Consider the following 18,922-nt stretch of genomic DNA (forward strand, 5'->3'; position numbering starts at 1 on the left):
ACTTGGTGAGCTACGTATTTTTGTTACATTGCAGTCCATCCTAGTATTTGAGCTCAGTGACTTCCAGAGTAAGAGTATGGAGACTAATAATAATAGAGTTAATAAAGAGCAAAGTTTTTCATCAGTTTGCAATTCTTCCAGAGAAACATTCAATTGAAATTTTGATGTACTCAAGCCATTCTACATTTTAGAAATTGTCTCCAACTTTCCTGGATTTGCCTTTGTGTCTAGGTGGCTGTGTAATAGAAGATAATGTGTAGTGTACTAAGGTAAATCTGGTTTGATTTTTAGAGATTTTCGTGGAGCTACAGTTGTCTTGTAGAATTAGATTTGAACATATGAAAAAATGAATTCACTAGCTGCCCATGTGCAGTTAATGCAAAAAGTAATGTAGCATTATTTACTATTTACAAGACTTACCACAAGGTGGTGCTGCATCAGTGAATAATGTAATAATTATGTGACGTTATGCACTTATTTTTGGGACCAGAATTTTATATTAAGTAAGAATGATTCATTGCTTTCTTTCTTTCTTTCTTTCTTTCTTTCTTTCTTTCATGTAGTGCACTGACATTAAGTAAAAGTTTCTTAAAGATGTATTATGGAATAAGTATACAATTCCATTATTTTAATACAGACTATTTTAAGAAAAACTTTGGCAAAAATGAGCTTTTCAGGTATTTGTATATGTGTTACTATGATATAGGGTCTCAAGCAAAGCTTAACGATTTGGGATTCATTTCTTTTATTGCTTTACACCTCCTGATGCTGTCCAGGGTGCAACTAATCTTGTCATAAAATAGGAATGTGTTTATGAACAGTTTACTTATAATAATAGTAATGTTCTTGTTATTATAGGTCCCAATGGCAATATCCATGATGAAAGATGGTCAGAAGTTCGACCTCGTGGAGGTAAAGAGCTGGACGTCCGTGTTGTGGCACACTCAACAGTGCACCATGCCAGGACCAACTCTCTGTTGGTATATGGAGGCATTGTTGCTGGAGTGGCTCGATTCTCAAAGCTGAGTGATCGCATGTTTTCATTTCAATTGGACAGCAGACATTGGTCAGAGATACATTATCCTCGCTCACACCTGCAGGATATGCATGTCCCCAGAGAAAGGGCATTTCATACCAGCACTATCATAGGTGTGTATCAATTTTATTGTACAAATAATTTAAAACAATCTCGTACGTTACATGTTGCACTTGAAATTATATGAGAAAGATTGAATGTGGGTTCTGCTGAATGTTGCTATATTGAGATATTTGGTAACTGTAGGGTGAAATTTCCATGTCCTACCTACAGAAGGCACATGGTAGCATAGTTGGTTGAGGCACTATGCTACAAGCCGTAAGGTTGCAGGTTCAAGTCCCATGAGGTCATTGGATTTTTTTTAATTGACCTAATCCTTCCAACCTCTAACAGAAATGAGTACCAGGAATTAATTAAATAATTTTCCTGGGGAGTAAAGCGTGGTCGGCGCGTAAGGCTGACAACCTTACCGCCATCTTTGAGCCGATTGTATACATAATGTGGGACCCTCAACGTCTCGCAACCCTATGGGTCTTCACAGACTGTTACAGGGATAGCTTTACTTTTACTTATCTGCAGAAGGCAGCATTCTCTCCTTTCATCCATCATCCTGGTGTTATTTCCATGTTATTACTTTTGGAATCGATGCCTCCAAAATCTTTTACTTCTTTCTAATGCTGATGCATCATCTTTGAATCTCTGGATTTCAGACTGATAAGAGTGGAAATAGCAATTGAACATTTGTTGAAAGAACAGGACACAGTTACATCTGTGGGCAGAGATGTTTAAGTCTAATGATGGATGGTGTCAAGAAATACAGTGAACCATTCCTATTACGATTACATTGCACTGGTACTGCAGGTCTCATCTCAGTATGTTCATCACCCACTCTTAGACTGATACCATGAAACAAATTTCACCAATATATACTCATAAAAGGAGGGAACGATGATAGTTTGCTTAGGTTTAGTGTGAGCAATATTTACTCTTTGTTCTTCCATATCTTAAACAGTGTCAAAGAAGTTAATCCATACTACCTTCTTGTTTCACTCTTTGAGACGCTGCTGTCCTCATGCAGACGTTGTTTCAAGTTCCATATTCTTCTGTTTCATTGACGTAATGTGGGTTTTCAAGATATGCAGACAGTCCCAACTGAAACACAGTAGATGTTTGACATGGTAAAAAGCTAAAGTTGCGCCTGTGCCTAAATTAAGCACTACGCCATGAAGGTGAATGAAGGAGTGGATGTGTAGATCCACATTTTCTTGACCTAGGCACTAGCTGGAGTTGAGTGGTCAGCTACATGCCCTGGCCGCTTTACCCCCAGGGAAAGAGCACATGGTACACATTGGATAGGAGGTTTGGTGGACCCCAGAGCCGGTCTGGACGACATGGAGAAGAGAAAATTCTTGACCCTACAGGGACTCGAACTACAACCCGTCGGTCATCCAGCCGATAACCAGTCGCTATACCAACTACACTGACAAAATGTTAAACATGCACATGTATAGTTGTGTTCTGTTACATCATCCCCAGCAAAGTCAGTGGAAGCTCAAGGAAAGAAGAAAGCTGTGTGACAAGGAAGAGAAGATTCTGAATGGTGCAGTGGATATCATATGGTGTGTTGAGGATTGTGGACTCCGCGCGATGCGGTAACATAACAACAGAGCAGCAGCTGTGTTAGGCAACTGTTGCCGCGGTGACGTAACAGCATAGGGCCCGCTGCCGCTGCTATGGTAACAGGCCAGTAAACACTCCCCCCCCCCCCCCCCGTGATGTAACAGGGGACACCACAGTTACTACATGGTAACAGGGAACAGTATAAGAGGCCAGCTGAGCGGTGTGGGAGCCAGTGTGAGTAGGAGTGTGTGTGTGTTGTGAATCCAGACAGGCAGCCAGAGAGCAGTGGAAGAGAAGGAGCCAGAGAGAGTGGATTGTGAAGCCAGACAGAAGACAGTGGAAGACAGCACAGAGTGTTGACTGTTCTACAGTATAGGGAGAGTTGATAATATGAAGGAGCAACTGTGAAACGACTTGTTCAACATTTTGTGTTGTAGTTACATTGAATTGTAGTTATGGCATTGAGTAATGAAATGACGTCACAAGAATACATACCTTGAGGTCTTGTTCACGACATGGAATATATCTCAGTCGTTAAAGCTTGCTGGTGTTAAGCTTCTCACAGATTTTAGGATGTGATCTTTCTTCTTGAAAAGGGGTAGGTTGGAGAAGGTGGGTTAATGGAACCCCTGCAGGCTGCTAGCCATAACTTTGGAATCAAAACTGGAAGTATTTTTTTTATTGCTAGTGGCGTGGGACTAAGTCCCTTGTACTGTGGCCACTTCTGGCCTATTGTACCAGCCCCAGGTGATAGGTGAGGGTGATTGTGGAGCAATTGGTAGAATGAAGATTGGCAGGGGAAACCGAAGTACTCGGAGAAAACCTGCCCCAGCGCCACTTTGTCCACTACAAATCCCACTTGACCAGACCAGGGATCAAACCCGGGCCGCCACAGTGGGAAGCCTACAACTAACCGCTTGAGCTAGTATAGTTGGCGCAAAAAGTTATGGTATAAACTACGAGGAGTTAGGAATAACTCATTACGATGAATGTGACAGAAAGAAAAACCCTCATTCTGTGTGATGGATGTCCATATGTATAATGTTAAGAAACTGATGGTTTTTGTTGCTATAGTAAAGTTCTTGTTAAAAGCTATATTCATTCTACCACACTTTCACTTTAGTTTATATTCCAGTCATACAATGATATCAAGATATTTACATGAAAGATTCAGTGAATGTCTTTCGGGTACATACTCGTACCTTGCGAACCTTCCTTCAAACTGGACCCTGTACTAAAAAATTTTGAGAAATGTATTCCAGAATTCCACACAAGACTTCGTCTTTTCAGAGGTGCTTTTAATTTGTTTATTCTGTTTGATCAACAGGAAATTATCTGGTGGTTTTTGGTGGCTATTCTCATCGCCACAACAAGGAGGAGATCTGCTATGACAACCAGCTATACCTGTACCACTTGGGTTGCCACACATGGGTTAGCCATGAAATTCTTGGCAACACTGACGAAGGTGCCATTTCTTTTAAAACAAATTCCCCCGCAACACTGTTATTTATAGTGGTTGTTCTGTAGTAGTACTAAAAGTCATAAAATTGAAGAATAAAATATACATATAACAAATATTAAGAATTAGGTATGAGATTTGAAGATTCACAATGGTGAAAATTATGACTCCATCTAATCTTGTAGGTGATTTCAAATGTTATCGCTGCTGCTGGAAGGGCAGTATTAAAATGATCTCAAAAAACAGGCTGGGAGGATGTGGGCAGGATTCATTTGGCTCAGGACAGGAACCAGTGGTGGGCTCTTTTGAACATGGTAAAAAAGTGCAGTTTTCGTAAGATGCAGGGAATTTCTTGAATAGCTTAGCAACTGTTAGCTTCTCAAGAAGGACTCAGCTCCATGGAGTGCATAAGTGAATGAGTTGGTTACTTAGTAGTTAATTTGTCTTAGTTACATTTGTAAGTTCAGTTAGATAAATTTAGTTTTTGTTAGTAAGCAAGTAAGTAAATAAATTATGAAAAGTAATGCAGAGAAATAGTGTAGGAACATAATTCCACAGTGCAGTGAACTACTAACACAATTTAATCCTGTGTAATATTTCAAAGCTATGTTCTCCTAATTGAATTTTTATTTATAATGTATTATTTTTGTATAATTTCAGTTTCCCGTTATCCGAAACAACAAGGAGTGTTTGCACATGCAGCTGATGTACGTAATGGCAATACATTAATCATAGTTGGTGGGTACCATGGAAATGTGAATGCAGACCTCCTGGCTTACACTCTGCCACCAATGTTAGCTAGCAGGGAAGGAGAGGCGTTCGAACCAGAGCAAGTTTGTAGCAGGTGAGCAGTATCTGTTTGTTAAAAATTGCTAAAATAATTATATTTCTTAACAGTATAATATAAAATTCCTCTAGCAAATAACGGACCTGAACCTTATATTGAGAAAAAGTCACGTCTCCAAAAACTTGGCTGAAAGTCATATAACTATGTTTGAAATGTGCTGTGCCCATATACAGTGAACCCCCCATTTAAAGTTTCTTTGGGGAAGACTGGATTTGAACACTAAACTGAGAAAAATCTTAAATTGAGGTAATTTGACATTGACAGCATCGACTTTGGATCAGTGAAACTAAACGTTAAGTGAAGGAAAACTTAAAATTGAGTTCCACTGTATTAATTTAAACTAACTTCTTTATCGTTTCACTGTTTTGTGCTCTTACGTGTAGAAATATTGATTGTTTGTTGAGTTGGTTGTGTTTAAGTTAGCCATCTTTTTGTGTGCTGCTTCCTTAACCCCTAGGCTTATACAAATTTCTAGCTGCATATAGACTTTGTTGTTTTGCATAATACAGATAAATGACAATAGAGGGCACAATGGGCTTTATTGTATGGAAAATGTTAGTAAGGAGCTTTTCTCTGAGATTAAATACATTTTAATAATGTTCACCCTTTCAGCATCATTATCTAATTCTTGGCATGTGCCACGTGACCAATCTGAGAATTAGGTCATACACCATTTATTATGTCTGCTGGAGAACCTGAGAATTTTTATTAAGTGTTATTAATCATGTGGTAATATGTGAAACTAAATAATGAATTCTTATCACATGTATTGATTTCTTCTGTGGCTTTTCCCTAGCAGTTATTGCAATATACTGATTTTCATGCCTTGTCAGTTTTGAAGACATATTCATTTATGTGTTTATAGGTATCAGTAGCTGGTAGCTCTATGAAAGCTGTCAGTTGGTTACTATGTTAAAAGATTTAGTAACTGAAATAGAAACCAATAAAAAGAGGAAGTTTAAATAGGAGGCACATGAGTGTCTGGGATGCATATGTTGTTTCTACAGTGTCTATTGGATTTCTGTACATAAAGGAGAGGTTCTACATAGTATCTTTGATGCAGTGAAAAATAAGTACTGAAAATCTGAACAGAATATACCGATTAGAGTTTGAGTTACGTCAGTTTAAATAATACCCAGTTATGACCGTTTTTCTGCAAGGACATAATTGTGGCCACAAATTGAGGGGCACGTATGACTGCACTTGTGTTGTTGAGCCTTGCTTTGGGTGAACAGTTTGTAACTGAACTACTTCCAGTTTCTGATCTGACATCAGTGATGCACTTACTACAAACACTTACTCTCTTAACCCTATTGGGGTTTCATCACTCTCTGTCTTCCTAGATCCTTCAGCAGCAGATGGCAGGACTAGAGGACAGGAGTTAACTGTGGGTGCCAGTAAACAAGATATGCTTAACAAAATTGAGGCCGTCTAGAGCGGAAGGGAATAGGCGAAGGCTGGTAGTCAGTGATATAGAGATGAAATTCCTTCTCAGACCTTAACGAGCCTTGCTTCGACAAGATTGTAGGAAACAACCACTTCAACCACACCTCACTGTTGCAAAGAAATATTAGTTTTATTATATTCATTGATTGGATTTACAGATATATATCTCTTCGCAGCATGAGCTTCGCTTTAATATTATAATTCACCAGTGATTACATTTGTTGCTACTTTGCTACGCTGTCAGTGCTTGTAGGCTGACCTGATAAGCTGAGTCTGAACAGTACATTATAATCATGTGTACCACAAAGTGACAACAGTTATTCAACAGTTCTGCACTAGAATTAGATGAAGGGATGCTGCTTGAAGTCACCAGTTTCTGCAAATCATTAATTTCAAATGACATTGCCTCCCTTAGCTTAGCTTGTTTGATTACCTATAAAATTTTGGGTTCATAAGAGTAATTATTTTGGTCAGTGGAATTTATTTATTCATCACTTAGAGACTTCAGATTAATAACAAGTTCTAACTGTCCAAACCACAAGGTAAGCTTGCTTGGGTGTATGAGTATAAGAATTCCTTTTCACCATTTAAATCTTGATCCTGATTAACATAATAGATGAGCATTACAAATAGTGATCAGTTATACAGTCATGTGAGCTTGCACGTCACTCTCTGAGTATGCATAATAGTCTGAAAAAGGTCAAGGTGCAAGGGTCATTTAATGCACTCTTCTTCAGCCTGACCTAATCAAGGTACCCTGTTATGAATTCATTAACACACTGCATTCTAACCTTCCCTATGTATAGTAGCTAAATGGCAGTTGATTTTCTGATTCTGATACAACTAATTTCCATGCAGGTACCACAACAAAATAGAATGCACTTCAAATCCAGAGTGTGGATGGTGTTCAGCTGATGAGGTGTGTTATGGCCGAACTGTTGGCATCAACTGTACTACAAACCTGCAGACAACAAGATGTCCTGGGATTTGTCCGGCTCTCGGTGACTGCCACTCTTGTCTGATCCATGGCAATGCTTCAGGTGGTTCTATGTCTGCATCAGGTCCAGGTGATGCTGTGGCTGGCCAAGTTTCATCTGTGGCCCATAAGTTAAGGCTGGACCAATGCACATGGTGTGTTCAAAATGCCCGTTGTCATCATAAGGATGGTACGTACAATGAAATCCAGGTTTAGTGTTCTGTTATTTAGTGAAATCGCATGTTTATTGAACATCTTCTCTCATTCCAGCCAGAACCAAAAATAAACACTGTAATACTTTCCAGCATGTGCATTGGATTTCAAATTCATAAATAATCCACATTCAGTGTAAGAAATTTCTTGACTTTCTAGAACTTTATTGTTATTGTAGCCAAAATAAAAGTAAATATTCATGTTACCGCTCTGCTGGCAATTGTTGCCACAGAACCACAACTTGATAAATAAAATTTATTCTTTGGTCACAGAAAAACAGAGGAGCATAAGGCTACCATTCTAAAGTGTTCTGATGATGGTGTATAATACTTAGAATTGTTGGGTTTTTGGACTTTATCCATCGTCCGATATTCTAGAAACTAGAAGACTTAACATTTTGGAAACTGGATCTGTTTCTGTCCTAAGAGGGGGGGAGACATCTGTTTTGTTGGGTCCCAGTGGTCCAGCGATTGATGTTAGCTCTCTTTCTAAGGGACCCAACAGAGTGTCTCCCCCCCTCACCTGAGGATGGAAACAGATCCAGTTCCTGAAACATTGTGTTTTCTGGTTTGTAGAATACTGGATGATGGACAAAGTCCAAAAACTCAGTAATTCTGAATAAGGCTACCAAGTTCTGATGACAAGCTGAAATGCTAGCATAGTCCAAGAGTGAACTTCAGGACATTTTGGGGTGTGTTGTGGCTGTTTGGGCACAGTGGTCACCCATGTCATAGAGGTGATGTTAGTGAAGATAATGACTCAACAGAGTACTCCTTGCAGATAACTTTGGAGTGTGTGGTCTGCGAGAGGATACTCCATCTCAGGTTCCAGGATGGTGGGGGTCGAAAGGTACAGAGGTAGTGAAGGTTGAGGAGTGTCGTGAGTTGGATCGCAGACCAGGCCTCACATTCCTGAAGTACAAGAATCCTGCAAACTGGTCTCACCCTGATTCGGTATGAAGTGCAAATGTTTCCATTAATGGTCTTTTCATGTGAAATGGAATTTACCTATACTAATTATAAACAGGACATGAACCAGCTTGCAGCATCTCAATTGGAGTTGCCAAGAAAGCGATCAGGGACTGGACTAACAGAAATCACAAAAAACACTGGGAATCCATAACTGAACTCAAACAGGCAAAAGGATTTATATCAGGACCCTCTGCCAAAAGAACGAGGGACCTGTTAAAATTAAACAGAGATCAACTCTGATGGGTGGTAGAATTACTTACTGGACACTGCCACCTAAAAGGACACCTTTTCAAACTGGGACTGACAGATGACCCAACTTGTGAAAGGTGTCTACAAGAAGACGAATCACCCACACACATCTTATGTGATTGTGAGGCTATAGCTTACCGAAGATATCGCCACCTGGGTCAGTTCTTCATGGAACCAAGTGACTTTTATGATGCCCCCATAAATAAAGCCCTACATTTCATTCGAAGTGTGGGACTAATAAAGGGTTAATCCAAAGGGGAAGCACAATAGATCATTGAAGGTGCCAGTGTGAGGGCTGGTTTTTATGGCTCACCCTTCATACTCTTACTCATACTCATACTAATTATAAAGGAGTAGAAGTTTAGTTGTCGATCACAGTGGCCACATGGTCTGAGGCATGAATAGTCTTCATCCACTCAAACACTGGGGTCATGGGTTTGATTGCTACTCAAGGCATGAATGTCTGTGTGCATTTATTCTGTATTTGTGTTGTTCTGTGTGTTTTTTTTTATTGCTAGTGGGGTCGGCCTAAGTCCCTTGTTCTGTGGCCACTTCTGGCCTATTGTACCAGCCCCAGATGATAGGTGAGAGTGATTGTGGAGCAATTGGTGGAATGAAAATTGGCAGGGGAAACTGAAGTACTCAGAGAAAATCTGCTCCAGTGCCACTTTGTCCAGCACAAATCCCACTTGACCAGCCCCAGGATCGAACCTGGGCAGCCGTGGTGGGAAGCCAGCAAGTAACCGCTTGAGCTATGCCATGGCTACATTTTGTGTGTAGGTAGAGACCTTGTAGTATGCTGAGCCCCCATTCAAGGATTCCTACCAACTGTGTTTAGATTAAGAAACTGAAAAAGTGGCCAAGGCTCCAATGAAGTGCTATAGAGCCATAATAGAATAGAATAGGAAGAAAGCAGTCTTCTGGGATTTGGCACCTCAAATCTTACAGAATAGAATAGAATAGAATAGAATAGAAGTTTAGTTGAATCGTGTAGTCTCCCTTGTAACTGCCCACCACTGTTGAGGGGAAGGAAAAATATTGTGGATAATACACAAAGTATGTTAAAATATTATATATAGTCCATTTTTAGCAAAATTAACATTTTTATTTTAATTTCCATAGTGGATTTAGAGTTCTGTATCTTAATACAGAAATCTCAGAGGATAATTGTAATGGTGGTGTCATACGTTAAATAACAAATTATTGATGAGTGGTTAAGTTTTATGCATTTAAACTCCTGTTATGTTTTCATTATACCCACATCTTTATATGTGATTTTAGGTCACAATAATTAATGCAACAACAGTGGATTTCAATACGGTGAGCTTGTCCACACGTACAGAGCAAGCTCTTGGAGGGGAAATTACTGCACGTCTACTTGGATTTTTGAGGCCTCCTGAGAGTTGGGGTAATGACGAGATGCTTCGTGTATGTGCAAGTTACTCAGATGCTGTACTCAATATGTCTCATGATGTAGAGTATGGAAAGGTGGTAGGTATCTCCTATACGTGCACATGTTACATACCTTTTTACCATAATTAAAACACGAAAACTGTTTTCCAAATTTTCGAGTTTAGGCTACAGATTCAGAGGTCTGTGTTCGATTCCCGGTGCTACGAGGTTTTCTGAGAGGTCGTGGGTCTGGAATGGGATCCACTCAGCTTCATGAGGATAATTGAGAAGCTGTTTCAAGGAAAGAGCGGCTCTGGTCTAGAAAACCGAAGTTAACGGCCATGGTGACTTTTTGCGCTGACCACACGACACCCTCTATCCTCTAAAGTTGGGACTAACTTTGCTGATAGGCGCGGTCACTCAGTCGGTATTTGAACACAAGTTTCCAAAAGAACTGCAGTTTCTATAGCCATATGTCTGAAAGGGAGGTTTGATAAAAATGCATCCACTGGTGATCTAGGTTCAGTAGAAGCCCAGCTGTGAACTTTGCAATATTAAGTCCAGGGAAATTCACATAAGAATTAGCATTCTTTATGACTTTGCGTACCTTTCTGTAAACTGTATCATCAAACCAACATATATGTCAGATGTGATGGAAAGTGTTTAAACATTCTTCACAATGTTTAAATCTCTCTCCCAGTGATATTTACAGCTTTGGCTCTCTAAAGAAAACGTTTAAGGAACACCAATTTCAATTTCAGATGAAATTTCAGATGAAATCATGGCATACCGATTTAATTCTTTTATTGTTGTAATTCTTTAAGGAAGTCATCTAACACTTTTTAAGTCTCTGGGATGTCTCTCATTGATTAAGATATTATTTGACTGAGCAAAATAGATCTGTGGTAATTGCTTTAAGGTGTTTTTCTGTTGAATTTCCTATGTACACTAATTAGTGTTGTGGTATGATCAAGTTTGTTCAATGAGTGTGAACTTGTAGCAGGTAGTTGCTAACTTGACAGCAGAGATGTCACAGTGTGTGGCAGCCCACTGGCCATCCGGCAGCCCGGTTACACTCGCACCAGGTCGGTACTTGGTGGACTTTGAGTCTCGTAATACAAGAGGACCATATGCCCCACACCGCCAGTCCAAGATGGAGCTTCATCACAACAAGACCTCAGAGAATGCCAAGGTGTTATTAATTGTAATCTTTATGCAATATTTTGCTTTAATTTCTCACTGTTTTCAGATTTTAACTCCCTATATTTTATGATATAGTAACCTCTTTGTGTATCTTGTATAATGTTGTTAGAGTATAGGACCAGTTGTTGAATTTAATGGGCTGTATGTGTTTTGTTACATATTAGACTGTGAACTTCTGTATTATTACACCATCTAGTCTTGTAGGTGGTTACCAGTGTTTCAGAAAAACCTCCTGTCTTCATTTCCTATCCTTAAACATTGGTAACCACCAGTGAGACTATATTGTGCCATAACCTAGAAAACTACACTGTGTCATGTGTGACATGTCAGTTGATATTTTTTAATTTTAAAACATTGTACTGTATTCTGGAAATATTTCTAAAACTATCTTTTTCTTAATTGTGTAGGTGTTCACATTTGAGTACTTAGAGCCTTATGAAAATGGGTCATGCCACCAGTACACCAACTGTCTGCACTGTTTGACTGATTCACTGTGTGGCTGGTGTGACTTGAACCAACGCTGTTATTCACGCCATCTCGATGAGGTGGAGGTGTGCACTTCAGGTACTCACATATCAGTTTATGTTGCTGTTATCTCTGTACAACTCAGTATATCATTCACTGTTATGCAGATGTACACTCCCATTTTCGTGATGAGTGTTATGCTCATCATTTCTTCTGGTACTCTTCTTTTCTTCCCTATTCCACCGTTCACCCAACTCTCACCATTGGTGGACACTTCTGTATATATGACACAGCGGTCTTTCTCATTTGGAAGAACCATTCAGTTAACTCTTTCACTGGTGAGTAATTAAAACTGGTCATGATGAATTTTTACAGCTTTTAATAATTGTGAAAATTGACCCCTGAGGAAAATTAGGTAAAAAGTTTCCCGCCCAAGTAGTTTCCAATGTCATCGGTAGATGGGGGAAGTATCTGGTACCACTGCCAGTAGAGGGGCTGAACTCACTGGCTGAATGGGGCTGATAGCGAGCACCAGTACTGGAAGGGTATGGCGACTGGTAGAATATCAAAGGGAGATGTACAATATATCAACAGTTGGTCGCGGTTCATGGGGAAACTCACCCCCTCCAATAATGAATGAATGTGCAGCGATCAGCAGCGGGAGAGATCAGCGATCTCCTGCCGAAGTGCGCCGATGTCCGTGGGTCTATCAACGCTAGCGAGCGCTGGCCGCAGCCCTCTGTGCAGACCGCATTTCCGAGGTCGAAGTCTGGCCAGCGCTCGCTAGCGTTGATAGACCCACGGACATCGGCACACTTTGGCAGGAGATCGCTGATCTCTCCCGCCAAGTGGCTGCATTGAGCACCGGACAGGACCGCCTCCACGCCCGCTTCAAAAATCTCGACACAAAACCGAGAGACCGAGGATCCGTCCTCTCATCAGAGAGGGCGGATCTGTCTTTTGTATATGCTGCTGGTCCTTTCTCGGGTCTGAGTCCCTTGGGACTTTTAACCATATTTTGCTGTCTCAGATTTGAGATTACCCTTTTCGTCACCTCCTACGACTCGCAGGGTCACGGTGGAGGTGTTCGACCCCGCCTCCACATGGGTTTATTTGTATCACTTGATATGAATGCTGTATATTTTAACTATATTTTACCTTGTTGTCCTTGTGTTTTTGTTGTAATTGGCTTGTGGGATGTCGTATTATGAAGAGACAACCACTAGTTGAACGGTCCTATAGGATTTATTGCAGCTGCACAGTATACACAGACGGATAACACCAATAGTGAACTGCTTGAACACTGGACTAGAATTGCAGAACTGTAGAATCTAGACTCTAGACTCTCACTGCAAGTCAGTGTATCTTCGTATGTAGCCTGGAGTCGGACATATGGAAAACGGTTACGTAATAGGTGCTGCTATTGCCGGTTACCGTGTTTACTAGTTCCCTAGCAACCGCTGTTTACTTGCTTTTGCCTAGCAACCGTTGTTTACTCGTTGTTGCTAAGCAATGACATTTGCATTGTCACACTTGCTTGACTGTGGGCAGTTCCCACAAATGAATGAATGAATGAATGAAATGTGAAAATTAAGAGGAAAGAATAAACTGAAAGAATACATGCTTTTGACTTTAAAGATGGTTTTGAAATACTTATTGATGCCATGTTCAGTATTCCTGTGGTAGTCAAGTCAGGTGTATCCCCACTGTTAGAATTAGAAGCTGTTTATTTCTTCTGCAGATGGCATGCAGATTCAGCAGAGATCAGGCTTGAGGTTTGTAATATTGTGGACAGGTGGAAATGTACAACTAGCAAGTCTGAATGAAAGCTTGTTTAGGAGAAATATGTTTCTGAAGCTTGTTCCGGAATGGTGTGGATGCAGCAGAGTGGCTGAATTCAAAGTGCATGCTCAAGTATTATGAAGGCCCATGTTATCAGCAGCCGGCAGTATTTTGGGAAATCTTGGAAGAAATAATTTCTTTTTAACAGGAAAGTTTTTGTTTATAACAAATTTAAAGTCAAATTACAATAATTACAATAGGTTTAAGTACAAAAAGGTAAATTTGGCCCTGTGCCTAATTAATTAAGCGCTATGCCATGAAAACATGATTGATGGAGGTATAGCTCCACCCTTCTTGACCTTGGAACTGTATGGAGGTAAGTGGTCAGCTTCATGCTCTGGCTACTTTACACCCGATGAAAGAAACCCATTAGTATCTATTGAATAGGAGGCTGGGTGGACCCCAGAGCCAGTCTGGACGTTGTAGAGAACAGAAATCATGCCCCTACTGGGAATCGAATCCTGGCTGTCCAGCCGCTAGCCAGTCACTATACCAACTGAGATATCTCGACTCTCTAGGTTTAACTGTATGCCTCATTTAATCTGTGTTTCTAAAGTAGTCTGATATTTTCTTTTGGCATGACAGCCTAAAATTGAAGAAAATAATATAATTGTATGAAGGAAGCAAGAGAAAGAGTTGCAATAACGCATTCCTCAAAAAGCCTTTAGAAAAATATATTTAATTACCTTAGCCTGGGCACAGTATTTTCAACACTGGAAAGCTTTTCCTTAGCTTATGTAAAGGAGCATCATTGTCTCCTTAGCAAATCACTGATCACTTGTGAGGTAATATTACCCACTCAGAGCAACTGATTAAAAGTGGTTGTCTGAACAAAGTTGTTCGCAAAGAAGAAATCACAGTAAAATTTAAAACAAATTTGTTTACAAAGAAAATAAATGAAATCATTTTGGGAGACATGACTAGACCTGTGCTATATCCAAATCTGCAGCATAGTTACACACATTACTATCCAGTCTCGATCAGATGCGGCAGTCTGGACAAAACACTGGTAATTGACTAATGTCAGATATAACAGTAAAAGTTTTAAGATGTGCTCATACTTGCTTACTCATTATTTATTAGTTTATCTTCAAAGGATGTTTACCTTCTCTTAAAAATTTTTTTTTTTCCGTTTTGTGTTTTCCATGTTCTTATTTTCTCTTCTGTTCTGGATGTCTGTCCAGATACAAATTATATATGTGGAAGTTCCAAAATACTTGCTTGATTTATATCACAGTTTCCTCTTGCACAATAGTTAGAACTGCATATAAAGTGTCCTTTTAACAGCCATACATCTTCTTGCATAGGGTCAGACACAGAAGAATGGCATTACTTCACGTTGCTCCCATTCAGTTGTGCCAATTGTTCCAACTATATTACTTGTGAGAGCTGTGTTGGCAGTAGTCTTTGTGAGTGGTGGACTGAAGATGCTCGGTGCGCCAGAAGAGGGAGGTGAGTTTTATTGAATGTTCATGAATATATTGTCAAGTTATTTTTAAAGAGAGAAAGGAAACTGTATAAAAGAACTTCATATCAAGTGATCTGACAGTTTATTTTGTACATGTTAGTCTTTATTGTAGAGAAATTTGAATGTTACAGGTTCCAATGCTGTTGTGTGTGTAGTTGCAATTTCAAATCTTCCTGTATTGTAAATTTGTTCAGTATACTGTAGTTTTCTACTGGGGTCACATTGCTATGCCCGACAGGACTGGATTTCAGTATTTTCACTTGAAGGCACACTTGTTAAAAGTTACCAAAACATGAACATCCAAGACTTGATTTGAATATGTCAGACTCTTTGAATTCCAATGGAATACGGGTTGAGAAACAATAAAGCACACTACAGGCCCACTGAACATAGCATTTGAATGGGTAACACTCCTTTCTCATATCTTGGAGGTCCTGAGTTAAAATTTTAGCCTGGAGTCCTTCTGTACTGGCTGAGTTTTTTGTGTGTGTGTGTGTGTTATCACATGTTAGCAGTTAAGACATGGGTTTTGGGCTGATAATTAGATTTATTGGACACTTATAGCTCATAACTAAAAATGATTATAACACTTCACTGTATGCAGATTTATACTGTTATTGGACTGTCTTTTGCTTGGGGAATGTTCTGGTCTTTGCATTTTTCAAACTATTTTCTTTGCCAAAAGTGAAAGTTACTGATGCTGCAGATCACAGAATGCAGTGGTGGAGCTTTCCCAGTGCCCAGTGCCTTGCTATCAGCGTGATAACTGCTCTCAGTGTCTTGATGACCGAGGTCGATGTGTTTGGTGTGAAGCAACACAGGTGGGTCCCCTGTGAGAGCTTTCTTTACGTCTTTACAGATTTTTCCCATATGTTTGGAAGTTGGCCCCTGTGGTCTGGTGGTCAGAGTTCCTGTCTACAGATCCAGAGGTCCAGGTTCGATTCCTGGTGCTACCACATTTTCTGAGAAGTAGTGAGTGTGGGACAGGGTCCACTCAGCCTCGTGAGGATAGTTGAGGAGCTATTTCAAGGAAATAGCGGCTCCAGACTAGAAAACAGAGATAAACGGCCGTGGGGATCCGTTGCGCTGACCACGCGACGCCCTCTATCTGCTAAAGTTGGCATTAACCTCGCCGACAAGCGGCGGTCACTAAGTTTGTATAGTTAGCTTGCAGACTACAGGCTACGGAGTTTGGAAGTTAGATTTTATTATCATTGTTACTTGTATCTTTCAGCATGGTTTAATTTGAATTGTGGTTTTTGAGCAGATGTAAATAAATATCCATGTTATTCTTCACGACCGCCTCCGTGGTCTAGTGGTCCAAGTTACTTGCTACAGATCCAGAGGTCCAGGTTCAATTCCCGGCTCTACCACATTTTTTCTGAAAAGTAGTGGGTCTGGAACCTGGTCCACCCAGCCTTGTGATGATAATTGAGGAGCTATTTCAAGAAAATAGCGGCTTCGGTCTAGAAAACCGAAATTAACGGCCGTAGGGATTTGTTGTGCTGACCATGCAGCACCTCTATCCGCAAAAGTTGGCACTAAACTTCGCCAACAAGCGGCAGTCGCTAGGTTGGTATAGTTTGCTCGCAGACTAAAATCATGGAGTTTGTTGTTATTCTTCACATATAGTAACATTATATGCCCAAGCAAATAAAGTTCATTTTTGTTTATTAAACAGTTGTAGTTAAATAATTGTACTGATTTATTTTGCATGTAAAATATTCATACAAAGATGACTATGACAGCTAAAGTTTTGTTAGGCTAGCAAAAGAAGGAAAAGGGATGGGGACCGGTGCCTAACAAAGTTAAATTTAGCTTATTTCAATAATACAGATTTTACTTAGAATTGAATGCTGTTGTGGGTGTTCATGAACACAGCGATGAGCCTCATTCAGGTCCAGTAAAGAATGATGAATTATTTGAATAACAAAGTGACTGCAGCTTCTGTAGGAATTTCAGTATAATGTATATACCTACTCTGCATTGCTGCATTACAGTGCAGATATATCAAGTTTCAGTTGAGGACTGTTTATTTTATTTTATTAATACAGAGTTTTCATTCTTTGCAAAATTTGTTCAGCTTAGTTCCTCATGTTGAAATTATGAAAACATCCATCAACCTGAAATAGAGTTACTAATTTTTTGCAGTGTTACACCAAAGAACATACAGACATTAAAGTAGACTTCTGTTCTTAATGTTGGCAGGAATGCTTCTCATTCTCTGTGTACACATCAGAGTATCAGTTTGGATTATGCCGTGAGTGGATGGACCAGGCTAATACTCATCAGCAGCAGCGTGGATTAGATACAGCTAACAAATCAGGTCTCTTACAACTCAGCCAGCAGTGTAAATCGTGTAGTCGACATGCCAACTGCTCAGGTTGCTTACAGAATCTAGGTTGTGGCTGGTGTTACAGTGTTGAGAACCCCATCCTTGGTCTTTGTGTGGAAGGTGATTTTAATCGCCCACAAACTGGTAAGGAGCACTCTTTTTTGGACCTCTGAACTGTCAGAATTGTATTGTGAAATACACTTGTGAAACTCGATCAACAGACTTAACACAAACATCTTGAAGACATTGTTGAACATAAACACCCAATGTGCTCTCGTTCAAGGTGATGATAAACTTAGAAGAAAGCAGTCTTCTGGGATTTTGCACCGTGTATATGTGGTGTTAACCGACGTTTCGGAGGAACGTATCGCCTCCATCTTCAGGGTAGAAGAAAAGATATATAAGAAATCTGCAGGCAAAGAGACCGTGAGAACCAGTTTCTACCGGTTCTCACGGTCTCTTTGCCTGCAGATTTCTTATATATCTTTTCTTCTACCCTGAAGATGGAGGCGATACGTTCCTCCGAAACGTCGGTTAACACCACATATACACGGTGCAAAATCCCAGAAGACTGCTTTCTTCATAGTCACCGCCGTGAAAGCCTCAAATCTTAGATAATAAACTTAGATTGAGAGATAAAAATATTACAGAAAATTGGTTTTGTAATCATTTTGGATTTAATGTTAATCCAGTAAATATTGCATACCAGTGGATAATATACAGACATAAACATGGTATATTAGTGTGGGAAACATTGCTGCTTGTTGGGTTACTCTCTGTAAAAATGAATGGCCTACTTTTGAAGTGGTGCACTCATTGGACAGTTGTCATTGCCTCCATTGCTAGGTTAGCAATGAGCCTGTGAGGGCCTCCAGATTATGTAAACTCTCAAATCACAATGAGGATCTGGTAATCCCTATGTTCATATGCAGTTATGAAAGTTGGGGTTGTAAAAGAAATAAATCAACAGTGACTCTTGGTGGCCTTGAAACTAAGACCTGTGTATTAGAAATTTACCTTCTCCATCATATCATACATAAGCTAATTTAATTTTTCTTTCCTAGAACCATGCAGCCAGGTGGTAAGTGATCATCACAATATATCACTGATGACTTCGGAAGCAAAGTGGGCTTATGCACAGTGCCCTGATGTTGATGAGTGTGACCTCGGTCTTCATGACTGCCATCCGGAGGCTGTTTGTACCAATACTCATGGCTCTTACAGCTGTCAGTGTAAACGTGGCTTTATTGGTGATGGCAAGATAACTTGTACTAAAACGTAAGTAACGAAGACGTATACGTTAGGTTCATGTTTGATGTAGTCCATCATGTGAGACATGTTTTAGTATGGGTCGAAGTCAATTGTTTTTTCATATGAGCGTAATAATATCCATTTACAAT

The 18,922-nt window shown here is 39.9% G+C and overlaps 1 protein-coding gene across 3 annotated transcripts in view; it reads left to right on the forward strand.

Moving 5' to 3' along the window:
- The window catches only part of LOC111869655 (multiple epidermal growth factor-like domains protein 8), a 67,569-nt gene that overhangs the window by 14,578 nt on the left and 34,069 nt on the right, over window positions 1-18,922 (forward strand). For 2 of the 3 annotated variants that reach the window (XM_033753508.1, XM_023861333.2), the window contains exons 8-19: window positions 859-1,149; window positions 3,984-4,121; window positions 4,776-4,959; window positions 7,267-7,574; window positions 8,378-8,550; window positions 10,099-10,308; window positions 11,210-11,401; window positions 11,820-11,976; window positions 15,027-15,171; window positions 15,894-16,008; window positions 17,396-17,666; window positions 18,587-18,800. In XM_033753508.1, coding sequence (XP_033609399.1) covers window positions 859-1,149; window positions 3,984-4,121; window positions 4,776-4,959; window positions 7,267-7,574; window positions 8,378-8,550; window positions 10,099-10,308; window positions 11,210-11,401; window positions 11,820-11,976; window positions 15,027-15,171; window positions 15,894-16,008; window positions 17,396-17,666; window positions 18,587-18,800 — 2,398 coding nt within the window. The remainder of the gene's footprint in view (window positions 1-858; window positions 1,150-3,983; window positions 4,122-4,775; window positions 4,960-7,266; window positions 7,575-8,377; window positions 8,551-10,098; window positions 10,309-11,209; window positions 11,402-11,819; window positions 11,977-15,026; window positions 15,172-15,893; window positions 16,009-17,395; window positions 17,667-18,586; window positions 18,801-18,922) is intronic. The other variant, XM_033753509.1, reaches the window with a different exon arrangement.

This window comes from Cryptotermes secundus, unplaced genomic scaffold (assembly GCF_002891405.2).
Source record: "Cryptotermes secundus unplaced genomic scaffold, Csec_1.0 scaffold986, whole genome shotgun sequence".
NCBI lineage: Eukaryota > Metazoa > Arthropoda > Insecta > Blattodea > Kalotermitidae > Cryptotermes > Cryptotermes secundus.